The sequence below is a fragment of the Panthera pardus genome, unplaced genomic scaffold (genome assembly GCF_024362965.1).
Source record: "Panthera pardus isolate Hobbes unplaced genomic scaffold, ASM2436296v1 HiC_scaffold_10, whole genome shotgun sequence".
In the NCBI taxonomy this organism is placed as follows: Eukaryota; Metazoa; Chordata; class Mammalia; order Carnivora; family Felidae; genus Panthera; species Panthera pardus.
This window is the reverse complement of record NW_026526655.1, coordinates 63,277,296-63,302,087: the sequence shown is the minus strand read 5'-3', so window position 1 is coordinate 63,302,087 and position 24,792 is coordinate 63,277,296. Positions and strand designations below refer to the sequence as shown.

The 24,792-nt window shown below is 41.0% G+C and overlaps 1 protein-coding gene across 3 annotated transcripts in view; it reads right to left on the bottom strand.

Moving 5' to 3' along the window:
- The window catches only part of LRP2 (LDL receptor related protein 2), a 199,207-nt gene that overhangs the window by 27,030 nt on the left and 147,385 nt on the right, over nucleotides 1-24,792 (bottom strand). For all 3 annotated transcript variants that reach the window (XM_019458730.2, XM_019458737.2, XM_019458747.2), the window contains 15 exons: nucleotides 21,504-21,799; nucleotides 19,911-20,427; nucleotides 18,420-18,572; nucleotides 17,731-17,901; nucleotides 16,017-16,240; nucleotides 14,085-14,262; nucleotides 12,922-13,118; nucleotides 11,733-11,978; nucleotides 10,997-11,119; nucleotides 9,879-9,998; nucleotides 8,515-8,631; nucleotides 7,692-7,808; nucleotides 6,674-6,811; nucleotides 4,595-4,717; nucleotides 1,227-1,355 (listed from right to left, as the gene is read on the bottom strand). In XM_019458730.2, the coding sequence (XP_019314275.2) occupies nucleotides 1,227-1,355; nucleotides 4,595-4,717; nucleotides 6,674-6,811; nucleotides 7,692-7,808; nucleotides 8,515-8,631; nucleotides 9,879-9,998; nucleotides 10,997-11,119; nucleotides 11,733-11,978; nucleotides 12,922-13,118; nucleotides 14,085-14,262; nucleotides 16,017-16,240; nucleotides 17,731-17,901; nucleotides 18,420-18,572; nucleotides 19,911-20,427; nucleotides 21,504-21,799 (2,849 nt within the window). The remainder of the gene's footprint in view (nucleotides 1-1,226; nucleotides 1,356-4,594; nucleotides 4,718-6,673; nucleotides 6,812-7,691; nucleotides 7,809-8,514; nucleotides 8,632-9,878; nucleotides 9,999-10,996; nucleotides 11,120-11,732; nucleotides 11,979-12,921; nucleotides 13,119-14,084; nucleotides 14,263-16,016; nucleotides 16,241-17,730; nucleotides 17,902-18,419; nucleotides 18,573-19,910; nucleotides 20,428-21,503; nucleotides 21,800-24,792) is intronic.

The following is a 24,792-nucleotide window of genomic DNA, read 5'->3' as shown; positions in this document are numbered from 1 at the left end:
CATGTTCATACTTTTTAAAATATTTCATCAAGTCACATTGTTATGTCAAAAACTCCAAGCCCCACTAGGAAGTGGGTAAAATAAAAGGCAAATCAACTCATTATGACCAGTTATTTACCCTCCTTTGTAACTCACACAGGAGAAAATTTGCCAGGAAATCCTTGGGATGCCTCAGGAAAGAGCATTTAAAGCCCAAGAAGTTGAAATCTTGTGGAACTAACTAGGATGATTAAGTCATGGGCTCCTAGAGTTTGAAGAACTTTCTTTCCTAGGAAGAAACGGAGGCCTGGAGAGGTCGGTTGATGATCAAAAGGGCACAGCTAGTGGCAGAGCAAACTAGAGGTCTTGTTGGGACTCACAGGACTATTCGAATCCTGCCTCTGCCACTCTGCATGACCTCAAGCAACGTCCTAATAAAGCTCTCTGAGATTATATAGACAGACATAGTAATAGCAACCCAATGGGGTTGACTTGAGTGACAAATTAGATAATGTATGTGCAAGAATTTCATAAGAGCTCTAAAGGACTAAAAAAGTGTAAATTATTAACATGTCATCCCAACATTTCCGTCACAATATTGAACTAGAACCACCCATTGGTTGTGTTCATCATTCTTTTCCTACACAAATCCTCCCTCAACTTTAACAATAAAAATAAATGTTCCTTCCAAGGCTCCCTGTGACATCCCCATCTTTATCAACTCCCCTTAGAAGCTTTTCCCCTAAGTGCCAAAGGATACTGCATCTAGCTTATGGTCAAAAAGTATGCAGACTCATAAATGAAAAACAGCTTTCAGGTGCTGAGAGGCACCTAGTTAACGGGAGAAGGATGTGCTCTGCAGTTAGGTAGATCAGAATTGAAATTCCTGCTCAACCTCTTAACAGCAAAAAGGCATGGCCAGTTTTTAAACCTGTAACCCAGTTTCTTCATTAAAAATAAAAAAAAAAAAAATTGAGGAAGAGAATAATACCCAGCTCATAGGATTGTTACAAGGGTGAAATAAGATAATCCATGTACTGTTTAGCACAATGTCTGGTACAGAGTAAATGTCTGGTACCAACGTCTGGTAGAGTGAAGGCTCAGTAACAGGTAGCTATGACTGCAGTTCAGAGCACAAATTGAATTAAAAAGAACTATGTGGTTATCATCTACTTTATGTTCTTGCATGCTTTCATTAGGTAAACCTGAGTTACTCCAATGAACTCTAGAAATAAATATTTACTTACTGCAACCTGTTTCATCAAAATGGTCACCACAGTCATCGACATCATCGCATACAAGATGTTGTGAAATGCAATGTCCGTTGCTGCACTTAAATTCATCTTCTCTACAAGGTCTAGAGGTCGAAGCTACACCTGTAATTCAAGAACAAAAGTTAAAGTCAAAGTCAAAACCTTCTCTTCTGTGCAACAAGATGCTTCCCTCTGTGGCAAAGATGGTTATTGTTCACAAATAAGCCTGTGCTTCCCCTACATTTCCCAGTCCCCCCTGCAGTTATGTTGGGACCATGTGACTCGTTCTGGTCAATGGGCTATGAGTAGGAAGCGAGATATGTCACTGCTAGACTGAAACAAATAAAGCCCACGTGCCTCTCTGCTTTGACAACCTGGGAAGCCATGTGTTTCAGGTGGCCTAGTTACAAGATGGAGGAGGGTTGGGCAACCTACACAGGCCTTTACCTGGGTGAGAAGTAAGTCTTCATTAGGTTCACTGCTGAGAGTTTGAAATTTGTTGGGTGCAGCAGCTAGTATTAATTACCTTCAATCGTATATATATAAAGCGCTTCCATTATAAACACCTAAATTATTTGGCACTGGCTTCATAGTCAGGAGGCAAGCAATGAGGAAAGTGATATTGGAGGCAGGAAAGATGGAGACCCATATTATGCAATGGCAAAACATCTGGTAAAAGTGTGACTTGGGAAAAATCAGAAGGCAGACCAACTGCTCGATGAGCATGTCAATCTATGGAAAGAGGTTAGAAAACAGAATGTTAGTAGTGTGCATTCCTTGTCATTACCAGTTGGGCCAGATAGTATTAAGACAGAGAAAAGCTCAGGGAAGAACCAGATGATTTATAAGCAGAAATGAAATAAAGTAAAGTCTAGATGCATGGGAAGAACTGACTGCATTTAGATCCCAAACAGTGAGATTCTGCTGTTTAGAAGTCATTGAGACAGAAAGACCCAGGAAAACCTGACTTGGATGAAATGACAGCCCATCTGTTTTTCTAGATGGCCTGAAGATAACTGATGATCATTTGAGACAAAGGTACATGGGGAAAACAAAGCAAAAAAAGAAAGCAGATTCAAAAACTATGTCTCAAAAGTGAGGTTCTTCACTTTTAGAAGTGACTGGAATCAAACAGATGAAAAGCCTGTCAATTTCCAGGAAATATATGACCAAGCAAACCAAAATACTCTGATGGGGACTCTAAAACCCGTGGGCCCCCAAACCTACAAGCAGGGAGTGGCTGAAAGCTGTGCAGCTCCTAAAAAGGGCTTATTCTCTTGTTCCCTCTTCACCGAAGAGGGAAAAAGACAAGGAAATACTCCCAAGGGGTGGAGACAATGAGGGACAATAGACCCAGCGCTCCTCTCAGAGCAGAGCCATGGCCTCGTCAGTGAATCTCCTCCACTCCCCACTGTAGTGGCCTTCACAAAGTCTACATAGGGTAACCATACAGTCGAGAGTAAAAGGGCACTGTTAATAACTCCACCAGAGCAACAGACATAAATCAGGACTGCCATGCGCCAACATGTGTCACCTAGTGTCACCTGGTGTCTCAGAATTGCTACAGAGTGGTGAAGGCAGTAGATCTCTAATGCTTTTTTGCCCAGTGGGAATCTTTATTTCTATTATGCTTCCCCCTGATCCACCACTATCTGTTGGGGGCAAGGGGGACACAAATAAAACTTATTTATGGACCAAGGGGAACCGAATCTGGAATTGACAGCAGGGCTACAGCCTACCCGTCCAGGGCTCCTAGATTTCAGTTACTGAATGGGACTATGAGTCACATCCCTTGGAGTGAGGGTGAGGGAGTTCTATGCATGGGAAGAAATGTGTAAACGGATTGTTACTGACATAAGGGTAAACTGTGGTGGAAATCATTGTTATTCATTAAATATCCATGCACTTCCCTGGGCTTCCCAGTCCCCCTTGCAGTCATATTGGGGCCATGTGACCAGTTCCAACCAAATGACCGCAAGCACAAGCAACATCTATCATTTCCAGGCCCAGAAGATTAAGAACCTGTGTACCTCTTCCATTTCTCTCTTCTCCTGCCTCAGCAACCTCGAAGACTATGTGTTCCAGGTGGCATAATTACAGGACAGAGAACTGTCTGACCTTCATTGAACTTTAAATCAACCTCTGCAATCTTCAGCTATTGAAATTTGCAGTTTATCTGTTGTGATGGCAAGCCATGATTCCTTTAACTAACAATTTACTCTTTGGGAAGAGTAAGTTTACAGCCCCTTTTATCCACTTTCAGATTTTCCCATGTGCTATAATTGTCTTGATCCATTTAAAAAAAAAAATGGCATTAACAGTAAAGGAAATGGAAAGGGAAGGGGGGTAGGGGGAAACTTGCCCAAAAATTTTTAAGTGTTTTATTTCTGGGTTTTCATCCTTTTGTTCTCTACCTCAAATAAACATAGCAACAATGTTATAACCATAGGTTAGCCTCTGCCAAAAGGAAAAAAAAAAAAAAACACAAAATGGGTACAACTGGAGGACTGCAATAGTGTCAGTGTCCTCCCCAATGTCCCCTCCAGGATGAGAGCTGGCAGGGAGAATTCCAAGGCCACATCAATACAAGGGATGGAAAACAGAAAAATTAGCCATTTATGTCAATTTTCCCAAATAGTATCCTTTAAGGAAAAAATATAATTGGAGTCTGGGGAAATCATTTTCCTCGCTGACTTTTTCCTAAGTAAATTATCCAAAAAATTAATTAACTCTCCCATCCAATGAATAGATTTTAAAACATTCTCAAAATGGGGAAGCAGAGATTTTTTTCAATATCTAAAACATTAAATGCAGCCAGTTTGAAACTTCGATCTTAAAATAATCCCTTATTTTTCTCTTCTGAGAAATGAATTTTCATTTTAAAGATGCATGTAAGACAAGATCTGTTAACACCGGGGCTGCCTTATTTAACATGATCTTTTCGGTGGGACATTGAGAAGTTCATATGCCTACATTAGCAAGAAGTAACTCTAGGCTAAAAAGTAGTCAAACTTCATTTCTTTAAAACAAATAAACCATTAATTTGTGAAGTGCCAACCAGCAATTAGTGTTTGTTCTCATTTTAAGAGAAAAAAAAGGGGGGGGGTGGAAGCTTATTGAATATTTAAATGAAGACTGAATAATTAAGGGACTTGCTCAAATCAGACAGGAAAAAGCGGGCAGGGATGCAACTGAGTAACACGTAGGTTTATACGTCTGTAAAGAACTGTCAACGGAGATCCACTGTCATAGGTCCAACTCGAGCCTCTACAGAATGAACTGAAATCCAAGAGGTACGTTTTGCAAACTGAAGATAATTTGGGGCCCTTCGTCTTTCCTTCTTCTTTTTCACTTTTGCTTACACTGCTCCTCTTTCTCATCACTCCCATCTCCACAATCATCCACATGGTTGCACAGCTCGTGCTTATAAATGCAGCGATTGTTGTCACATCGGAACCGGTATGGTGAATCACAGGAAACATCCACTGAGAAAGGAAAGATGGCAAAACAAAAGTACACGTTAAGAGTAGAACGGGTCAGCATCTAAAATGCTCCCCGGCCAGCAACAGTCTGGCTTCATTCATCCATTCATTTGTTCATCCAATTAACCAACTGACAAATACATCTTGACTATCGAGTACACGCATTGTATCTAGGAACCAGATACAATGCCAAACAAGAAAGACACAGTCCTGGGGTGCCTGGGTGGCTCAGTCGGTTAAGCGTCTCTGACTCTGATTTCAGCTCAGGTCATGATCTGGTAGTTTTTGAGTTTGAGCCCCTCATCGGGCTCTGCACTGGCAGTGTGGAACCTGCTTGGCATTCTTTCTTCCTCCTCTCTCTCTGTCCCTCCCTCAGTTGCTCATTCTCTCTCTCTCTCTCTCTCTCTCTCAGATGAATAAATAAATTTTAAAAAGAAAGAAAGCCACAATGCTTGTCCTTATGAGCCACAAACTAGATGTGCTATGATAGCATCTACTGGCGAGACCTGATCCAGTTCCGGGGGAGGAGGGATAAGAAGAGGCTTCACTTGGGAAGGCTCTGAGTGGGGAAAGAGCATGGCAGGTGTTTGGGCCTGAATCAAAATCTCTGTAGCTGGAGCATGGAATAAGGGGGACAATGACAGCCATGAAGCTGGAGAGGCTGGCAGGACCCTACACAAGCTCTTACCCTAATAGCAAGGAGGCCACTGTTTGTCCCTCTGACTGCAGTTGTCATTGACTCTCTAGAGCATGAAGTTTCCCACCATGACAGACTTTCCTTCCTGAATTCCCTCACCTCTCTTACATTAAAGTTGCTATTTCACATTTGAACCCTGTCTCATTTTGTTGAATTAGACTTCTTGCTGATGCTTGTGCACCTGTGAGGAACCCAAAGGTAGAACCCAGGTTCCTTACTTGTTTGGTACAGGGGCATGGTCCTCCATGCATGTACCTGGAATTGGGTAAACTCAACACACATATGTGTTCTTCTTCTACATGGAAGGCTTTGGCTGTTTTATTTTCCTTCTGCTTTTGCACCACACACAGGAGCAGAAGGAGAAACTTGTAATAAGGTTGGTTGGCGGGGGGCGGGGGGGAGGGAGGGGAGTCAGATCCAAGAGCTGATTCTTGGAAGTGTTGTTAATATTTATTTTTTCAAGTTCATTTATTTTTGAGAAGGAGAGAGAGAGAGAGAGAGAGAGAGAGAGAGAGAGAGAGAGACCGGTGCAAGCAGGGGAGGGGAAGAGAGGGAATCCCAATCAGGCTCTGCAATGCCAGCACAGAGCCTGATTGGGGGGGGGGGGGGGGGGTTGATCCCACAAACCATGAGATCATGATCTGAGCCAAAATCAACAGTCAGACAGTCAACTGACTGAGCCACCCAGGGGCACTGGAATTATTGTTAATAGAACTGTTGCAGAAATACTTTGCTGTGAATGACAGGTGCAACACTATAAAACAGTGTTGGTTACTTTTTCATGTGGCTATGTCTATGCCTCTCCAAGATTTAATTTTAGTAGCTGTGGGCACTTGATCTTACAGAGGGAGCAACTTCCTAAGGACTTCTTTGAAAGTTACACATACTTAAGATATTTTTCAAGATCCATTAAGTTAAAGCAAAACAAAACATGCTCAGTTCCTAACAAGAAAAGAGGTAGCAAGAAAAATGTTGAGATGCCACTGTGAAAATATAATGCATCCTAATCAAATTTCTCTGAAGGGAAGGAAATATTCTGACATGGCATTTTTGTCAAATCCTTGGGCTAAAAATGAATAGTGATGAATGTTTCAAACACAGATCTAAGACAAAAGACCAAGTACAATCACAGTGATGCCACTCATGCATCCAGTATTCAAAAATTGTCCAACTGCTCTCTGGTATCACATGCTCCACATAAGAAACTCTGAGATTTTGCCAGATAACACCACTCCCATACCCGCCCTTTCTCTGCCTCTTACAGCACAGGTGAAGTTCTTCGTCAGAACCATCTCCACAGTCATTATCACCATCACATTTCCAAGATGACCTGATACAAACATGATTTTTACATTCGAACATAGTAGCCGAGCAATATGCACCATTGGGGAAGCGAGTGGCTGTGGGTGGGGAGGAGACAAATTCAAATTATTAGAAAAAGTACTAGTTTTGAAAAGTTAGCTTCTATTTCTCCTTTAGCCCTTTCCATTATAGTCTGCTCTTCCTTATTCATCGAGATGTTCTGTTGCCTGTCTGAAACCATGAGGGAATAATGAGGGAATACTTCTTAAGGACAGTTGTCCAATCCCAGTTTTCAAAGACGTGAGTCATTCTGTGGATAGCACTGGACTTCTTCTTTAGAGGCAAAGGCCACTCTTCAGCTGTGTCAGTACTGGCTTTACCCATCATCTATTTATACAGTTTCTTTGAAACCAGGTTTCAAGATGTGGCAACCACATCAATAATATCCATCACAGACAATCAACAACAATGAATATACATTCAGTGATTCATAAAAACTAAAATGTGAATAATCACATTGGCTTTCGTTTTAAAGAACTTTTTTATGCCATCATGCACTTTAGAAAAATGTTAGTGCTATAAATTCAGAATGCTCTACTACCCAATCCAAGTTCTTTATATCCATCTATTCATTGCTCAAATATTCTTGTTTACCTGTGTTTTTTTCCAATTAATGATTTGTATCGTAGTTAATAATGTGTAACTATTTTTCTTAGTACAGATATTTACTATATTTTCTATTTAAAATATTGTTAATGAAATGCACTTGAATGACTATTATGAACTACTTGGATACAGTGACTCAAATCCCAAGTGAACTGATAATTATCAATGAATGCATTGATAGATAATCAATGAATGCATAGAAAATCCCTATGGCGTTCTCATCTAAGAAGTGGTGGCTGATGGAGAGGTAGGTTCTACTAGGCCATATGTGTTCATTTCAGATAAACAGCACCACAGGTGCCTAGAACTTACGACAGGTGGCTTCATCAGAGGCATCCAGACAATCAGCGGTTCCGTCACATTTTGATTGTTCAGGCACACAGTGTCCACTCTGACACTGAAAATATCCAGGTTGGCAGGTCTTCAACTCTGAAGAGAAAAGACTGTCATTCCAGAAGGCCTTGTCATTCTCAGTCAGGTCCATGGAATATAGTAAGTACTTCATCACATTACTATCCAAACTTTGTGACTGGCTCACAGCAAATGCACAACTTGTGGTTAGCAAATGAATAAACTCTCAAAAAATACACTTTCCCCACTCAACAACCTATCTCTCCTCTACTAAATAATCTCCAGCTTTCTCTCACAAATCGGAATCCCCAGACCCAACCCTTAATGAGTAAAGAGCTATAAAAAAATCGCTTGGGGTTTATGATTCCTATTCTAATCCTCTGGCCCCTATACCAGGGAACTACAGTAATATATCCCTGAGGGCCACTTTCTGGGGAGCAGCAGGAAAAAATGAATGTATTTGTTGTTGTCATTTATAAGGACAATGCAGACTGAAGTCTGCTCCTAGGAAATGTTTAAGTTAAAATGAGATTTTTAAAAATCTCTTGCCATTTCCCCCTTGTATTAATCAAGACTGCTGTAAGTTAAGAATAAAAGCATAGAAAATACAGAACAGAAGGTACTGTGTTATGCTAAGGTTTATATATAACACAAATTACAAAAAAAAAATTGTTTTACCCTGAAAAAACATATAAAGTCGCATTTGAAGTCCCTACTTCTGTCAACAATGCTGACCCTACTACCACCACCCCTGGTAAGCCTCTCAAAGCGCTCTGACAGTTACCACAGTCTCGTTCATCTGAGTTGTCTCCACAGTCATTGGTATGGTCACAGACCCAACGAGAGGGGATGCAGCTTTGATCATCACAACGAAATTCACTTTCTGAGCACTCCCGGGGGACTGAAAAGGAAAGCCACACAGCCATCAGTGAGGACCAGGAATCACACACAGAAGACAGACTTGTGAGTTGGCCTGAATACCCTCAGTGTGCGAGGCACTCCTGTGTCCCAAGTCCTAGCAATTTGCTTGGGCTGGCCGACTGTCTGCCCTCCAAAATGAGACCTTCTAACTCAATTTTAAGAATATAAAGAATGACCTTTATTAAGAGGTTTGTCCAAATATGATTTAATCTCAAGATAATTGTTGATTTCATGATAGTCTAGATAACCTCCAATAGAATTAAACATGAACTTTCTCAAATTTAAAATTCCAGTGGATCACACTTTCATGTAAGAAGTTTTTAGCCAATTGATATTTGCAGGTGCAATCAGCATTCTGATTCTCTCAATTGCCCATGGCAAACGGTGATCACTTCTTATTTCCAAAAGGTGACCAAAGTTACAATATATTCCATATTACAATTCACCTGGCTGGCTCAGTCAGCAGAGCATATGACTCTTGATCTCAGGGTTGTGAGTTCACGCCCCAAACTGAGTGTGAGGCTAACTTAAAAAAAAAGAATGCATTCCGTATTAGTCGATCTGAAATTGACATGTATATCATGAATCACTAATAATACGTTCAGGGCAGGGTCTCAAAGTTGTTTTCAGAATGCATCCAGTTATTCAAGACTGACTATCTAGTTTGATATGATCCAGACCTTTGGATTCCTTTTCTTGACCTCCCTATCCAATTCTTTGTAGTTAGCACCTTCATTGGGAGAGAGGAGCTAAAACCTGACCAGTCATTTAACCATTAGCCTTCAAGATCTCTTTCCTCTGCTATTAAGGCCATTTTGGGGCAAGTGCTTAAGAAGCAAAGTCTTTGGGTTAGCACCTTTCCTTCCTTAACTTCTCTTCGTTCTGATTTTTTTTCTTTCTATTCTATTTATCTTGTTATATTTGTTCTTGATTTATTATAAGTCACCTCAAGTTCTTTGTAGAAAAAGTTAGATATAAATAAGTTTAACAAGCAAAAAACATACTTGGGTAAACATCCTTCTCCCCAAAATTTCATTATAAGCATCTTAAAAGGAGATGTTTATGTCTTTATCCAAAGAAAAAGTAGAAATGTAGCAGTCAGCAGAAAGCAAGAGGTCAGGTCATTGTCATCCTACCCATCGAGGAAGAATGGCATAGACAACTGAGTTATGGACAAAAAGAACAAGCATCACAGCTCTAGTGGCACACAAAACCCTGAACACTCACCGCAGTTTTCCTCATCTGAGTTATCTCCACAGTCATTGTGCCCGTCACATTTCCAGCGAAGAGGGATGCAGTGGTGGTTATTACAGCGGAATTCTCCCAAAGGTTTGCACGTCCTCTCCTCTACAAAGCACAGTCATTGCCAAGATTTCAGAAGCCAAAGGTCAAGAAATGCCAAGGTAGTGCTGGCTTTCTTGCGAGACAATCTGAGAATTATGCTACCATAGACTCAAAGCTCCCGGAGAGGAACACCAGCAACATGTACTATCAATATCCCTCTTTTGGCTAACCTGAACCTATCCTACTTAAACTTGAAACTGCTACAAATTAGATTCATTCTCTTTCATAAAAACTGCTCAAAAAATGAACTGGTATCTGGCTTGTAAATTTGCAACAAAGGCCTGGAAAGGAAGATTAAGTGATGCCACGAGCTAATAGAACATTTCCATCTCATTGCCTTTAGTTGATTAAATTCAGTGTTATTAAATTCGGTGTTAAAATAACCTGTTATCTTCCTTACTCTCTTCCAACTAAGCCTGGCATATACACTCACAGACATTTGGGTTTCAAGTGAAAAGTATATGGCTAACCTTGACAGATTCTATTAATTCATTGGGCCTTTTGCCCCTAAGTTCTGTCAATGTTGCTGGGGTGACTTCAGCTTTCTAATAGATGGTATGGACAGAGAGACATTCAGAATATGAAAATCTTCAGATAAGAAATACTCTGATGATGAATCATTTTTTTAGAGACAGATACCCCATCTTTTCTGTACCATCCTTCCATCAATTTTAATCAATCTATATAATTAGACAATTTAAACTTGTCAAGTGTGAATAAGGATGCCACATTTAGGAGAAATTATATAAGTTCCTGATATCTTAACATCTTGCCCAATTACAACATCCTTTGGGATGGGATTTCATTTAAGATGATATACATTAAACTCCCCCCATTATCTGATAAAATGCTACAAAAATGTGCCATGTTATCAGAAGGCACTGTTCCAGAGCTAAACAAACGAACAATAATGACACGGGAAATGCACTCTCATCTCCTAGATGGCACCTGACACTTAGGTTTTCTTGCTTTCCCCCCACAACCCCTGCAGCCCCTCCTACCACAGCCTTGCTCATCACTGTTGTCCCTGCAGTCATCAAAACCATTGCACACAGCCCACTGTGGGACACAGCGGTAGTTCGTCCTACAGCTGAATTCTGTATGGTTGTCACAGCGATGGCTCACTGAAAAGAGAGGAAATAGCAAAGTCAGAACTGAAGTCTCAGTCCTGCATGAAAACAGCACCAAAAGATACCTCCCCATTGTCATATTAAGGAGTAAACAATTATCATGTTACCAACTGGATTAATTCTGGCAACATGTGTCTGTTTTAGGTGTGATCTATTTACCAAGAACAGAAAGTGTCTTAAGTTTCTTCACTATCCCAGTTACAGGATAACTATGGGGGCTGGGGTGGGGGAGAACCAGGCTTGAAGCAAAAAGAAACCTGGGTGTCAGGTCTACCACGAAATACAAATGTGATCATCCACTTAATGTGAACCTCAGTTTCCTCATCTGTAAAGTGGGAATTGGTAATACATTCCCTACCTCACAGTGTTGCCCTAAGGCTCAAATGAGAAAGCGCTAAACATACAAAATATTCTGGGTAGTAAGATATTCGGGGTCTTGAGAGGAGGAATCAGACACTTTCAAAACTGGGTCTGGTTCCACCTGCAAGCCATACTTGGCCTTGCAGTGCCAGAGTTAGCAGGGAGAGCCAACGGGAAGTGTGCCATGGGGCCAAAGCAGGGGCCCCTTGGTTTCCTGATCCGGGTCATGCATGTCCCTCGCACTTACTGCATTCTGACACCGGCTCATCCGAGTAGTCTCCACAGTCATTGTCCACATCACACTTCCAGCCTTGAGGGATGCAGTGGTTATTGGCACACTTAAAATAGCCTGGCTGGCAGATCCTGCTGGCACAGTTGTAAACATCTTCATCTGAGTTATCCCCGCAGTCGTTCTCCGAGTCACACCGCCAGGCTTCTGGGATGCAACGTTTGTTGGCACACTGCCATTCGTTGGACTCGCAGCGGTGATGCTCTGCAAGCAGGGGCATTGCGTTGCAAGGTGTCAGGAAAAGAAGCTCCTAATTTACTCTGATGGATCTTGGAGAGCCTGATCACAATTTCTTTTCAGAGGACTCACGTCCTAATGCGCTTATTGTCAACCAGCACAACTACATAGTCGGTTACTCTTTTGACTATGACCGTCTCCTATATTCATAAATATCTTTCTCTTGCATGCAGAATTAGGGGTTCAAGACTACTCTCTGATGGCATACTAAATTCACCCTCTCCTCTCCCTGTTCTCCTAATGGACAACATGTTTCAAACTTCACGTTTGTTGTTATTAATGTGTTGTTTTTCGTTTGGAGGGTTTCCTTCTTGGCTTTTAAAAATGAAAACACAAATAAATATTACACACGAGTGTCCTTGTTTAAAATGAGAGTGGGAAACCCTCATTTCGCCCTCAATGTTAGCGCCCCAGGAGGATTCCTGCATGCATTCTTTCCATGCAGAGCACATGGTAAAGAATCACGGAATGCAGATGACATACGACCTACCTCAACTGTTTGCCCTATAAAGACCTTACTTTATAAAAATATAGTACGGACGCGACATTTCTTCTAGGATTGTGGACTAGTTTTTGGGTTACGGCATGCAGAAGATCCCCACAGAATCACAATCGCACACAATCTGCTATAGAAATGGGCAAAGAGGGGCGCCTGGGTGGCTTGGTCGGTTAAGCGTCTGACTTCAGCTCAGGTCATGATCTCACGGTCCGTGAGTTCGAGCCCCGTGTCGGGCTCTGTGCTGACAGCTCAGAGCCTGGAGCCTGTTTCAGATTCTGTGTCTCCCTCTCTCTCTGCCCCTCCCCTGTTCATGCTCTGTCTCTCTCTGTCTCAAAAATAAATAAACGTTTAAAAAAAAATTAAAAAAAAAAAAAGAAATGGGCAAAGAAGGCATAAAGCAATTCAACACACCACAAAGAATCTGGTCTTCATCAGAGCCATCAGGGCAATCTTGGTGAGCGTTGCACAGGAAGTGCGAGCTGGTACAGTTGCCATCCTTGCACTGGAACTGGCCTAATGGGCAGTAGCGCTGTGGGCAAAGGACTGGTTCATCAGAGCCATCCGAGCAGTCTCTCTGTCCATCACATTTCCACCAGATAGGAATACACCTGACAGACAAAACGCAGCACTTCTCTTAGCAAAACACTTGGTAGGAGAGGCTATCCAGAGAGAAGATGTCAAACCTGAATCCCAGGTGATAATACGCAGGACTATTTTACTGTGGTGTATTTTCAGAGAAAATATAACTAACTAGATAAGATGGAACAGGTTGGTTAAGACTCAAATGCATGCTGGAAAAAATGCTTTGACCTAACGATTGAATTCCTGCCACAGAAGACAGTGGAGTGTGTGTTTGGGTTGTGATTCTGGTAGCAGGAATTGGTTGGCAATATCTGCTGGGGTGACATAAAAGGCATACAGGTATTGGTTGGAAAGGTAGAGGGCACTTACATTTATTGACAGCCTAGGTCAAGATAGGCATATGTTAGATCCTTAATCTAAGGTATTTTACTTAAGCAGACTAATCGGCCATTGAATCTTACATGCCATGATCTGAATTAACACCTCCCCCTGACTCAGTCATCAGTGGCCTACAGCCATTGTTAGGGAAATAACCTGTGGGCATGTTTTGTAACAGACACAAATGATCAAAAATGGATTTAAATGTATAATCCTGGATCCTCTGGCATAGTTAACTAAGAAGCTAGGCCAGTATATGAGTGGGAAAGAAAGAAATTCTACAACTCTTGAGGACTATTTTTCAGTGTGCACATATACAGTCTTGGGCCTGACACCTAGAACAATTTATTAGAAATAAAAAACACAGCTTGCTTTCTCTCTAAAATATAAATACTTGCATATGTAGGTATGACCTTTTGGTTAATAAATAGCTTCTATTCATGGGAGATATTATCTGAACTTGGAGACAGAGAGTCTTGGTGCATTCCGAATGAACCACATTAATTACCCAAAATCTGAGTTTATTAGGAAATTCCCATCCTTTGGACCCTCGAAGTTCAATGGGTGTCCACAGGGATGGAGAGGCAGTGGGGTGAGGGAAGAGAGAGCCTTACTTTTCATTGTTAGCACACAGGAATTGGGTGCTAGAGCACTTGGGCAGGCAGAAGTTGAGGTCACCCATATGGATGGTTCGGAAGTCATCTGGACACTCACAGGTGAATCCATTTCCTCCTGCTGTGATGAGGCAGAGATGAGAACAGCCACCATTGTTGGCCCCACAGGGATTGCTCACTAGTGAAAGAAGGAAAATATATGTTCATTCATTTAAAATATCAAGCACAGGTGAGCTGACTGCTCACCTAATCAAACTAGTCACCTCTCATAAGAAAAATCATTATCCCAGTTACATGCTTTTTCCAAAAATTCATAAATAGGACAGATGGTAGAACTGTGTAAGCAATGCTATGCTTTGAGAAAACTGATCTATGTGCTACCAGAAGTAAGGCATACCCACTGGTGTTTAGGACTAGAAAATATGTGTTTCTCAAAGTCTTTGGAGATCAGGTGGGGAACTTAGCTTAAGTTCATGTGCCCAGAACCTAACAGTTTTAATTTCTAGCAGATGCTAGAAATTTTTCTTTCATTCTGAGAATATGGGCAATAGAAGTATGGCCAAGAATGAAGCGAACAGGTAAACTGTGCAGTAGCACCTTTACTAATTTTCTGGGTCATCACTTGGAGGTAAAGATTAATTTGAACTTATATTTTATTATTAAGTAAATTCTATCCCCAACATGGGGCTCACACACAAGACTCCAAGAGCAAGAGTCTGTGCCCTACCAACTAATACAGCCAGGCGCCCCTAATTTGAACTTCTGTTTAAATAATATCAAAAGTATTTACTTCCGGGGGGTGGGAGGACCTGAATATCCTTATTTTGCCAATTCTCATTTTTCCTTACTTATAAGTTTATCATGTTTTAACAAAACACCACAACAAAGCAGGCCCACAAAATCCATTCTATCCCCAAAGCATATTCCAGACCTTTGCTAGATTATCTTTAAATTATACAATGGTTTTAACTACATGATGAGGAATATTAGTTCAAAAGAAAAAATTTTCCCTAACTTATGAGACACTGTGTTGCTCTTAACATTACTACCTTCCAGATGACAAGCATAACATATGTTTAACACATAAAATGTCATACACAACTAGACATTTAATAAATGATGTTTTATAATTATTGTAATTTTCTTTTTAAACATTTCCTTTAAATCAATCATTTAATAGATTGGTATTATGGAATGACTATTTATTGTGGTTACATAGGAAATGCCCTTATTTTTCAAAGGTGCTTTCTTAAGTATTTAGGGGTGAAATGTCATGATATTTTTAACCCACTTTAAAATACTTCAGTTCTCTCACCAAATACTTCAGCTCAGTAACTACAGCAACATAACAATTGTTAATTCTTATTAAAAACAAAAGCCCAGAATAAACCAGATGTTAAGAAAAAAAAAGTTATATACCACTATCAACAATAGCCAAACTATGGAAAGAGACCAAATGTCCATCAACTGATAAATGGATAAAGAAGAAGCGGTATGTTAATACAATGGAATATTACTCGGCAATGAAAAGAATGAAATCTTGCCATTTGCAACAAGGTGGATGGAACTGGAGAGTATTATGCTAAGCAAAATAAGTCAGAGAAACACAGACATCATATGATTTCACTCATGTGCAGAATTTGAGAAACACAACAGATGAACATAGGGAAAGGAAAAGAAAAATAAGATGAAAACAGAGAGGGAAACAAACCATAAGAGACTCTTAAAGACAGAGAAGAAACTGAGGGTTGGAGGGGAGGTGGGTGGGAGAATGGGCTAAATGGGTTATAAGCAGCCTTTCCCATATGCTTTGCAGGAAACACTAACAAGTGATGTCATTCTCTTTATAGATTATGTTTATGCTTAAAGAAATAAGAATGGCATGCACAGAAACTAAAGCAACTGGGCCAGGCTTCTCAGTCACGTACTCACCAACTGGCTGCCTGTATGGATGATACACGTGGATGTCAAACGGTTTATGTGTTGTGTTCACCAGGACAGTCCTATCTGATCCGTCATATTTGTTTCCCTTTTCAACTGTCCTTGTATTCCAATCTGTCCAATAAATAATGTCTTCAAAAATGGTAATAGCAAAGGGGTGAGAGAGTGTCCCGTCATACACGGTATGTCGATGGCGGCCCTCCAAATCAGAATACCTAGGGTGGGAGGAAGAGTCACTTAATGAAGCTAACTCCTTTCTTCTAATAGCTTTAGGGATAGATGAACTGAAAAATCAATTAATAAAATTCTACCTTCTAGTGGTAACTGAAGGTTACCTCAGATCCTCCCCGAAACTCTTAGACTCTAATTAAACAAAAACCAAACTTAAAACATATTTTAGCTGAACACAAGATGTAAAAATTGAAAGAGCCATGCTTAAAAAATAGGAATAGCCACAGGAGTTCAACAATCCCTAAATCCTAACCATGGTTGCTTTGCTACAGATGCAGCTGGTTCAGCTCTTATAGGCTTATAACCTCTTACATTAATGTTCTCCATTCAACATCCTTTTGATATCCTGGGATGGACACAATTTTTGTTTCCTAAGTCACTGGAAGAAATCAGAGGATAGCAATATAAAGCTGGGATTTTGCCTTTTCACGAACATTTCTGAGGAGAAGCTGTCCTTAAGAGACAGCGAGGTTCTCAGTGTCACCTGCAAGGAATATACTAACTGAGTGAAAGTATAGGCCTGAAGGCTTCACTTTGCATACCCTGGCAGCACATTTATTATGAATCATTCCTTGGGCACTATTGATGAGTACTTTTCCAGACAAATAAAATTCCAGAGGAGGTTTTCTGATTTCAAGATATCACAGAGCATCTATGGCCAGATTTCCAGGTCCTTCCAGTTCTATTGCCTTGCTCATTGCTATGAGTCTATGTCAAAATACTGGTATCAATTTTAGAGTAGACCCTAAAACTCAAATGGGAAGTGGAACGAGCTAGCAGCTAAGAAATTTGATGTTAGACATACAATATTAAAAATATCTCCAAAACATGATAACTTATGGTAACTTACAGGAAAACTTCAAGACCTTCTTGACCAATGTTATATGTCTCAATTTTCAAAACAAAAAGGTTAGGGGTGCCTGGGTGGCTCAGTTGGTTAAGCGTCTTATTTCAACTCAGGTCATGATCTCACGGTTTGTGAATTTGAGCCCCACATCAGGTTCTGCACTGACAGCTCAGAGCCTGGAGCCTGCTTCAGATTCTGTGTCTCCCTCTCTCTCTGCCCCTCCCCAACTCGGGCACGTGCGTGCACTCTCTCTCTCTCAAAAATAAACATTAAATTAAAAAAAAAAAAAAGGTTAAAAAAGGGATAAGAAAATTAAGACGAGTTGAGCACCAAGCTGTCTATAATAAGGGAGAGTTTACTACCTCCATTTCCTAGATGAAAAAGCAATAAGAAATGAAAGCACCAGGACAAAAACCTAATCTATCTGGCTTCAATCTTCACATTCTTTCTACTATACCATAACCACAGAGCTCAGTGAATTGCCTATAGGCAGTTTTGTTTAGAAATGACTTCCAAGTGACTTCTAACACACAGGTAGTTAGAAGCTGCCTGGGAATAACACACTGGCAACAGAAGCCCTGGAATAAACAGTTGCCCAGTTTACTTTATCTTTTTTTCTGTACGTACTCAATGTAACCCAGGTGGGCATCTGCCCAATAGAGTAGATCGTTGGTGTAGTCAATGGTGATGCCATTGGGCCACTCTATCTTGGTAGAAATAATCACAGACTTATTCACTCCATCCATGCCTACTCTCCCAATGTATGCTCGGTGAGCCCAGTCCGCCCAGTAGACATGCCTGTTGGAGAAAACACAAAGGGTCAGTCCTTGAAGCCGAAAGAAGTCAGTAGCCAAAAGACATCGCTTTTCTCCAAATAGAGACATAGAACTGACATGCTACAGAGTCTCTCAGAAAGGAAAGAGAACTAACAGAAAACAATCTTTAAAAAGGATGATGTATAGGAAATGCTCAAGAATGAACATGATTAACTGGGGATTTCAGTGGGTTTCACATGGAGAGTTCAGTAGAGGTGGTGTTTTGGTTTTTTTTTTTAACCTCAATTTTCTCTGCATGCAGCCAAAACAGGTGACTTGAAAAGTGAAATGGTATGTCATAGCAAACAGAACAATTGATGAATATCATTTGAGTATGCCATGCTTCTACCCATTATAACTAAACCATTTACCAGTTAAGAAAAGCAGAAGACAAATCCCAGCAAGATATTGGCCTTGAGATAAGTATGTGAACAGCCTTTTTGGTTACAGAGGCAGAATAAGGGCATGAGAGAAGAGCCCAAGATGACAGGGAGACAATACCCATATTGAGGGTGGAGGGCAATTCCTCTGGGATTTTCAAAGCAGAAGGTATTGTTGACATCCACACAGTGCTCGGCCAACTTGCGGCGGTATCGACCATCAAGGTCAGAGACAGAGAGGCAATTCAGGTAGGCATCCACCCAGTAGAGTTTTCTGAAATGAAAGGCCAGGAGTTACTGATAAAGCCATTTTGCTTGTTAAACAGTTTAGCTACCAAGTTTCCTATCCGTACTATGGTGGAATCACAAAGACCGCTGCTAGAAGGCACTTTCCCCCAAGAAAACAGGGGCAAGGGGAGACAGGAAACTAACCTTCCTGCAATGAGGCAACAGAAGATTCAAGATTGTGAACTACAATTCCCACCTTAAAGAGATTGTCACATAGGGAATTCTGGGGCCACACCTCGAATAAGGATTTTGGCTTTGCTTTCTTAATGCAGCATAGGGCATCCTTCTCAGGCAATGTAAAGGCTTAGAGGAGCAGGGTCACAGAAGGGAAAGCAATTAGTGTCATATGAGAGAGCCGAGGAAGCAGATTTGTCTAAGTGAATTATTGAGACCGCGCTAAGGAACTCTGAATTATGACAACCTTAAGATACAGAGAAACCTTACCCCTCCCTGGCCCTGTCAGACTAGGCTGACAAAATGAGTTGCTTATTCTGGGCAATCTTACTTAATCAAACTTAAGAACCTTCAGACACTTATTAGAATCTTTTAAAAACCTCTACCTCAAGGATATTTCAGTTCTAAATATATTGCTATTCAGTAAAATCCATTTATTTTCTATTCTTAATCTGTGGTCCTTAATCTACCATCAGCGTAGGTGAGGCTTTGAGGGATCTATGAACCTTCTAAAACCAATGCAAAGTTGTGCAAGTGTAAATGTTCTAAGTGCTTTTATCCAGCAAGAGGTTCACGACTTTCACCAGAGTCTTAAAGCAAAGGATTCAATGCCCCCTAGAATTTGAGGGTCATTTAAGATCTGATGGTCAGTTCCAACTGGAAGGAGAATGAGTGTCTCCTTGCAAGAGGGGACCCCTGTTCCAACCAACCTGGATGTTCAGACTATTTAACTATTAGCATGGCAGCATCCTTTTAAGGACGAGAATGAGGAAATGAGTATGCATAAATCTACAAGAATTGCCAGTTAATTCAGTTGGGTAAATCCTGATGAATGAGGTGTCCACAAGCTTGGATTCAATTCTCTACTAAGATAAAAACAGGGGCACCTGGGTGCCTTAGTCAGTTAAGCGTCCGACTCTTGGTTTCAGCTCAAGTTATGATCTCACGACTCCTGAGTTCAAGCCCCACATAGGGCTCGGAGCTGCTTGGGAATCTGTCTCCCTCTCTCCCTCTGCCCCTCCCCTGTTCACTCTGTTTTTCTGTCTCAAATAAATAGACAAACAAATATTTTTACAAAGCTGAAAACATTGCCTATAATATTTCTTAAGAGCCCTTTTAACTTTTAAAAAGCTCCTCCATGTTTTCTTACCTGGTAACCCAGTCTACGGCCAGACTTTCTGCAGCTGGTAGTTTGTGGTTTATGACTATCTCCCTGTTTGTCTTATTCAGAAACATTCTCTCAATGACTTTATTCTCTGCATCAATCCAATACAGTCTCTTTTCTACTCGGTCAAAATCCAATGCCACAGCATTGCCCAGTCCTTGCAAAATGAGGGAGTAAAAATGGCCATCTAGAGTTAGATTTCTCAAATAGTAACGGTTGCTAAAAATGAGATAGGGCTCGATGTTACTGTTCTGCCGACAGCTTTTTCCATCTGGTTCTCGGAGGTAGCCTGGGGCACACTTACAGATGTAAGAACCCATTACATTCTCACACTTCTGGCTACAGACAAAGGGCGTCTCCTTGCATTCATCAATATCATCACAACTCCGATTGTCAAACATAAGCTTGTAACCAGGACGGCAAGAACAATAGAAACTGGTGAGGGTGTCTGTGCAGTTTTGGTCACAGCCACTTAGTAAAGGGTCATTGCATTCGTTAACACCTGTAAGTAAAAGACAGGTATTAGAGAAGCTAAAATGTCCACCAAGGACCCACCATAATGGGTCAAGCTTCCCACTCGACGGCCCAATTCTTAATGAAACATGCTAAAGGAAGACAGACAATAAGGGCTTTCTAAAGGCCATAGATTATTCAAAAGTCACCATTTTTCAACTTCCTCCCCTACTTAATGCTTCACTGGTGGTTTGAACAACTAATATAACTAGTAAGATTAAGTTTGACTTCTAATCCTATACCTGCTACTCTCCTTGTAACTAATAATTTAAAAAGTAAAACGGCGGGAGAGAGGAGAAAGAAGAGCAAAAGGAAAGAGCCTGGCAGGTGTTATGCTGGTAAAACAGCATCTCGGGGAGGGGGGGCGGGTAGGTAGAGGAATGCTGTGATTTGTAGCATCTCCCATTTCCATGGTATGACTCTCTCACATGACCAATTCCAGGTTACCAGGGCGACATCACTGAACAGGGTGCTGGGAAGAGATGTAGACATTTGGTTCTCATAAGATAGGATGAGCCGGCCAGCAGCCTCCTAAGTGTACTTGTAGCTGGTCCTGTGACACATAGCCAAGTTCACCCAGAAACTACGCAGGGAAGATAACATGTTCCCATTAATTCTATGTTTTATAAATGCTCAACTGGTTTACCTGGGGAGGTTAGAGTGAGAGGGGGTTTAAAACTCTCCCCTTCAGTCACCTGAGGATGAAAATGAATAGGCAAAGGAATCCTAGCAGAGGGACAGCTCAGGCAACAAGTCATTTCAAGGGTTCAAAGAGAATCAACACTGTTTGCCCTGTTTAACAATGCTGTTTAACTACCAATGGTATGAATTTGTTCATCTTCCATTCTCTGTAATAACTGCCCAACTGATGAATTAGCTGAACAATGTTTGTGTACTGACCTTATATACCAAGAAATCCTTGAGTTCTGATAGACAAGCAATAGTAATTTCCTAGTGATATACTATTTAGAGGACAGACTGGGAAGTCCCTGTGAGTCATAAAGGGTTGAGAATCCACATTCAGTCTCCCTGTTTTCCTTTTCCCAAAGCTTCTGCTATACTCACCACATCCTTTCTCATCACTGTTGTCTGAGCAGTCATCTAGGTGGTTGCAGACTTTTACCATATCGATGCAGTTCCCGTTGTTACACTTGAACTGATGAGGGGGGCACGTAGTCTCTGGAGTGTGGCACAAGTGCTCCTCCTCATCAGATCCATCTCTACAGTCATTTTCCCCATCACAGACTTCCTGCTTATAAATGCACAGCCCGTTCTGACAGGTAAACTCGCTCTCACTGCAGGTGGGGTACAAGCAGTCCCTCTCGTCACTGTAGTCACCACAGTCATTGCGCCGGTCACACCTGTGTAATGAGACCCAGTACCACACTTGGAAAGGTTGACAAGTCTCAACTATCACCTACTTGGGACTTTGCTTTCTTCTTCTACCTGAACATCAGGTGAACCATTTCAGTAACAAGACCACCCATGTCCTTAGTTCCCTCTCCCCCAGAGAGGGAACCCCACCAATCTCCAGCTCAAGAAGAATCTAATATTTAGCATTCCATATGATTTCCCCAGGTGCTGGTTGCTACCATTAGACATGTGGATCTAGAGATATTAAAAATAATCATATTCATTTTTAAGCAGTTGACTAATTAAACACAACTTTTATAGATTTGGTGTTCATAATATCTATTCATCAGATAATGATGACAACTTATGGGCACGGGAAATATCCTGCATAGCCATGTGATAGAAGTGGCCATACCCAAGTGAAAATATATTATAAATGATGAGATTATTATGTGTCCCCTAACATATCTTCCAGTTGCAGGAATGTTTTCATTGTCCTGTTCTTCCATCTTTATTTATGATACCCTGCCACCTGTCATGAGATGTGAGTGGTCATGGTGACGGGAAGGAAGAAAAACTAAAAGTTAAGTATGGGCTGAGGGCAAAGGAACAAGGCATTTCCTATTATTGTCCGTGGACCTAGCATTCCCAGGCATCACGAGGACAACATAGTTCCCTGAAATTCTGTGGGTCTCTCCTCTCTATATTACTTCAAAATCCCATGAAAGTGATGGTTACTGATGAGGGTCTCGTTGACAGTAACAAAACATAAGTATAAAGGAATCATGAAATTCATAATAAAGGAATTCATAAGTATAAAGGAATCTCTTGAACAAGGATTGGTAAAGCTAATGTTTGATAGTTCATAAAAGGAGTTACCATGGAGGGCATAGGAGCTAGAGGCACAGTATTAAAAGATGTTAAGGTACCAAAGCTGAATGTGGTCAATTTTACAACTGATCTATGGTCAGGTCGCTAATCAGCAATGCCACCCACAAACCTAGGGCACTGGCAAAGTGATTCATAACAAAATGAGTGCATGTAACGGTAAAAAAAAAAAAAAAGCTGTGATCAGAGGAAGCTGGTTTAACCCCATTTGGTGTCCTGGGACCTATTTAACTCATTTCCAAATGATCTGAAACACCGATGCTGTCTATCCTCTAGTTTAGATCCAACTCTGAACTTAGAAAAGCAAATCACCAGGTTTTTGGACATCACAGCACATCAATATTCCAGAAAGCTGCTCACAACTCAGCCTCATCCAGGTTCTTCAGCAACATCATAATGAGCCAAGAAAAAAAAAAATCAATAGGAAAACTGATCTCCTATATCACCATACAAAATGGGGGAACACACACTCTGCCAAGCAAGCAAAAGGATGCACATTAAGAGGGCTCTTAGTAGCCACTACTAGCAAAAAGAAGAGAACCCAAGGTTATGTTAGACTCTATCGCTCATGTGTCCAGATAAGAAGTATTTGTCGCTGTTTGTTGTTGTTGCTCTGCCATAGCTCTTGGCTAAGCAATTCAGAAAGCTGAGGCAAAAACAAAAACAAAAACAAAAAACAACCACTTGGGAGGGAGAGCGGGAGAGAGAGGGAGGAAGAATGGGAGGAAGTAAGGAACAAAGAAAGGAAAAGATGCAATCAATAAAAGTTTGGTAGGACAGGGGAAGTCAGCTGAAAGATCACAGTAGTAATGTAATGAGACAGAACTCAGAAAGTTCAGAAAGGAAGTAGAGAAATCTAGAATCTGACATAAAAAATTAAGATCTGATACAATTCTCTTCTGTAGCTCCTAAGGCTAGGTTTCCAGAATATATCTCAGACTGATGATACTAAATATTTACTGAATTCAGAAGAACAAATAGCAGAAGAGCATAAAAGAACTCTTGAGCAAATAAGGAGAAAATATATTATTCACTTTCATTTACAAAAATTTAAAATCTACAGAACACATCCATATCCATTAAATATAGACAAAGCATACTGAAACGCAATCTCACTACTAAAAGAGACAGCTCTGTCTCCTGAATGTCTTCAGGGTATCAATACGACCAGCTCTCAGCTGTGTCTACTTGGGCTTCGTCACTACCATTTTTTCGTCATCCTGCCAAGTCCCTGCTCCTTTTGCAGCATTCACAGAACGCAACTTGACCTTCTCTGGCTTCCTCAGGACTACCATCATGAACACACAGTTCCATACCACACTGGATTCCAGAAGTACTTCCGGGTACTGTTGAGGGCCTGCTTGCCCCAAAGCACATGGTTCCAGAAGCTCGGCTGCTCTAATCTTGCACCAGCATTGTGTATCTTTTCCATCTCCTTCCTTAGCAAACTGTAAGCTGACAGTTCCTGTTGCTATCCGTATGCATGTATGTCTTTTAACAGACCTTGGTACGTGCAACATCTTTTCTTAGCTCCAGTTCTATGTGTCCAAATGCCTGATACACATTTTCACCTCAGGAAGTCCCACGACATCAGACTTGCTGTCTACATAGAGCCAACTCCCTCCTGAACCCCCTCCTTTTGTTAATGTTCTTACTATTCCCCTAGTCCATCAGGATTGAAATCTACACATCATTTTTCTGCTCTACTTCCCTGTATATCCAAAAATTGGCCATGTGGGGATAGTGAGAAGGCGGGGCACCAAAAAAGTATAAACCTTTGGAATGGCCCATTTGGAGAAAGTGACAAGAAATCAAGCAACAGAATATTACAGGAGAGGTTTCCGATGCTGGCAGGCTGGGCACTGAATCTATTTGACCTGTAGTGCTCTTCGGATTTTAAATTTTGTTTCCAGCACTTAAAATCAGACTATTCCATATGAAAATCCATATTTCCAATTTCTCTAAAAACAGATCAGCACTCCCACACAATGTTGAACAGCGTTTGTATCTCTTAGCTAGAAGGTGTGTTCTCAGTTTACCTCACCTTCCTCTCCCCCCTGTTTCATTGGCTAAGTGCCAAGCTCCATTTATGATCATGTTTCTTTTGTTATTT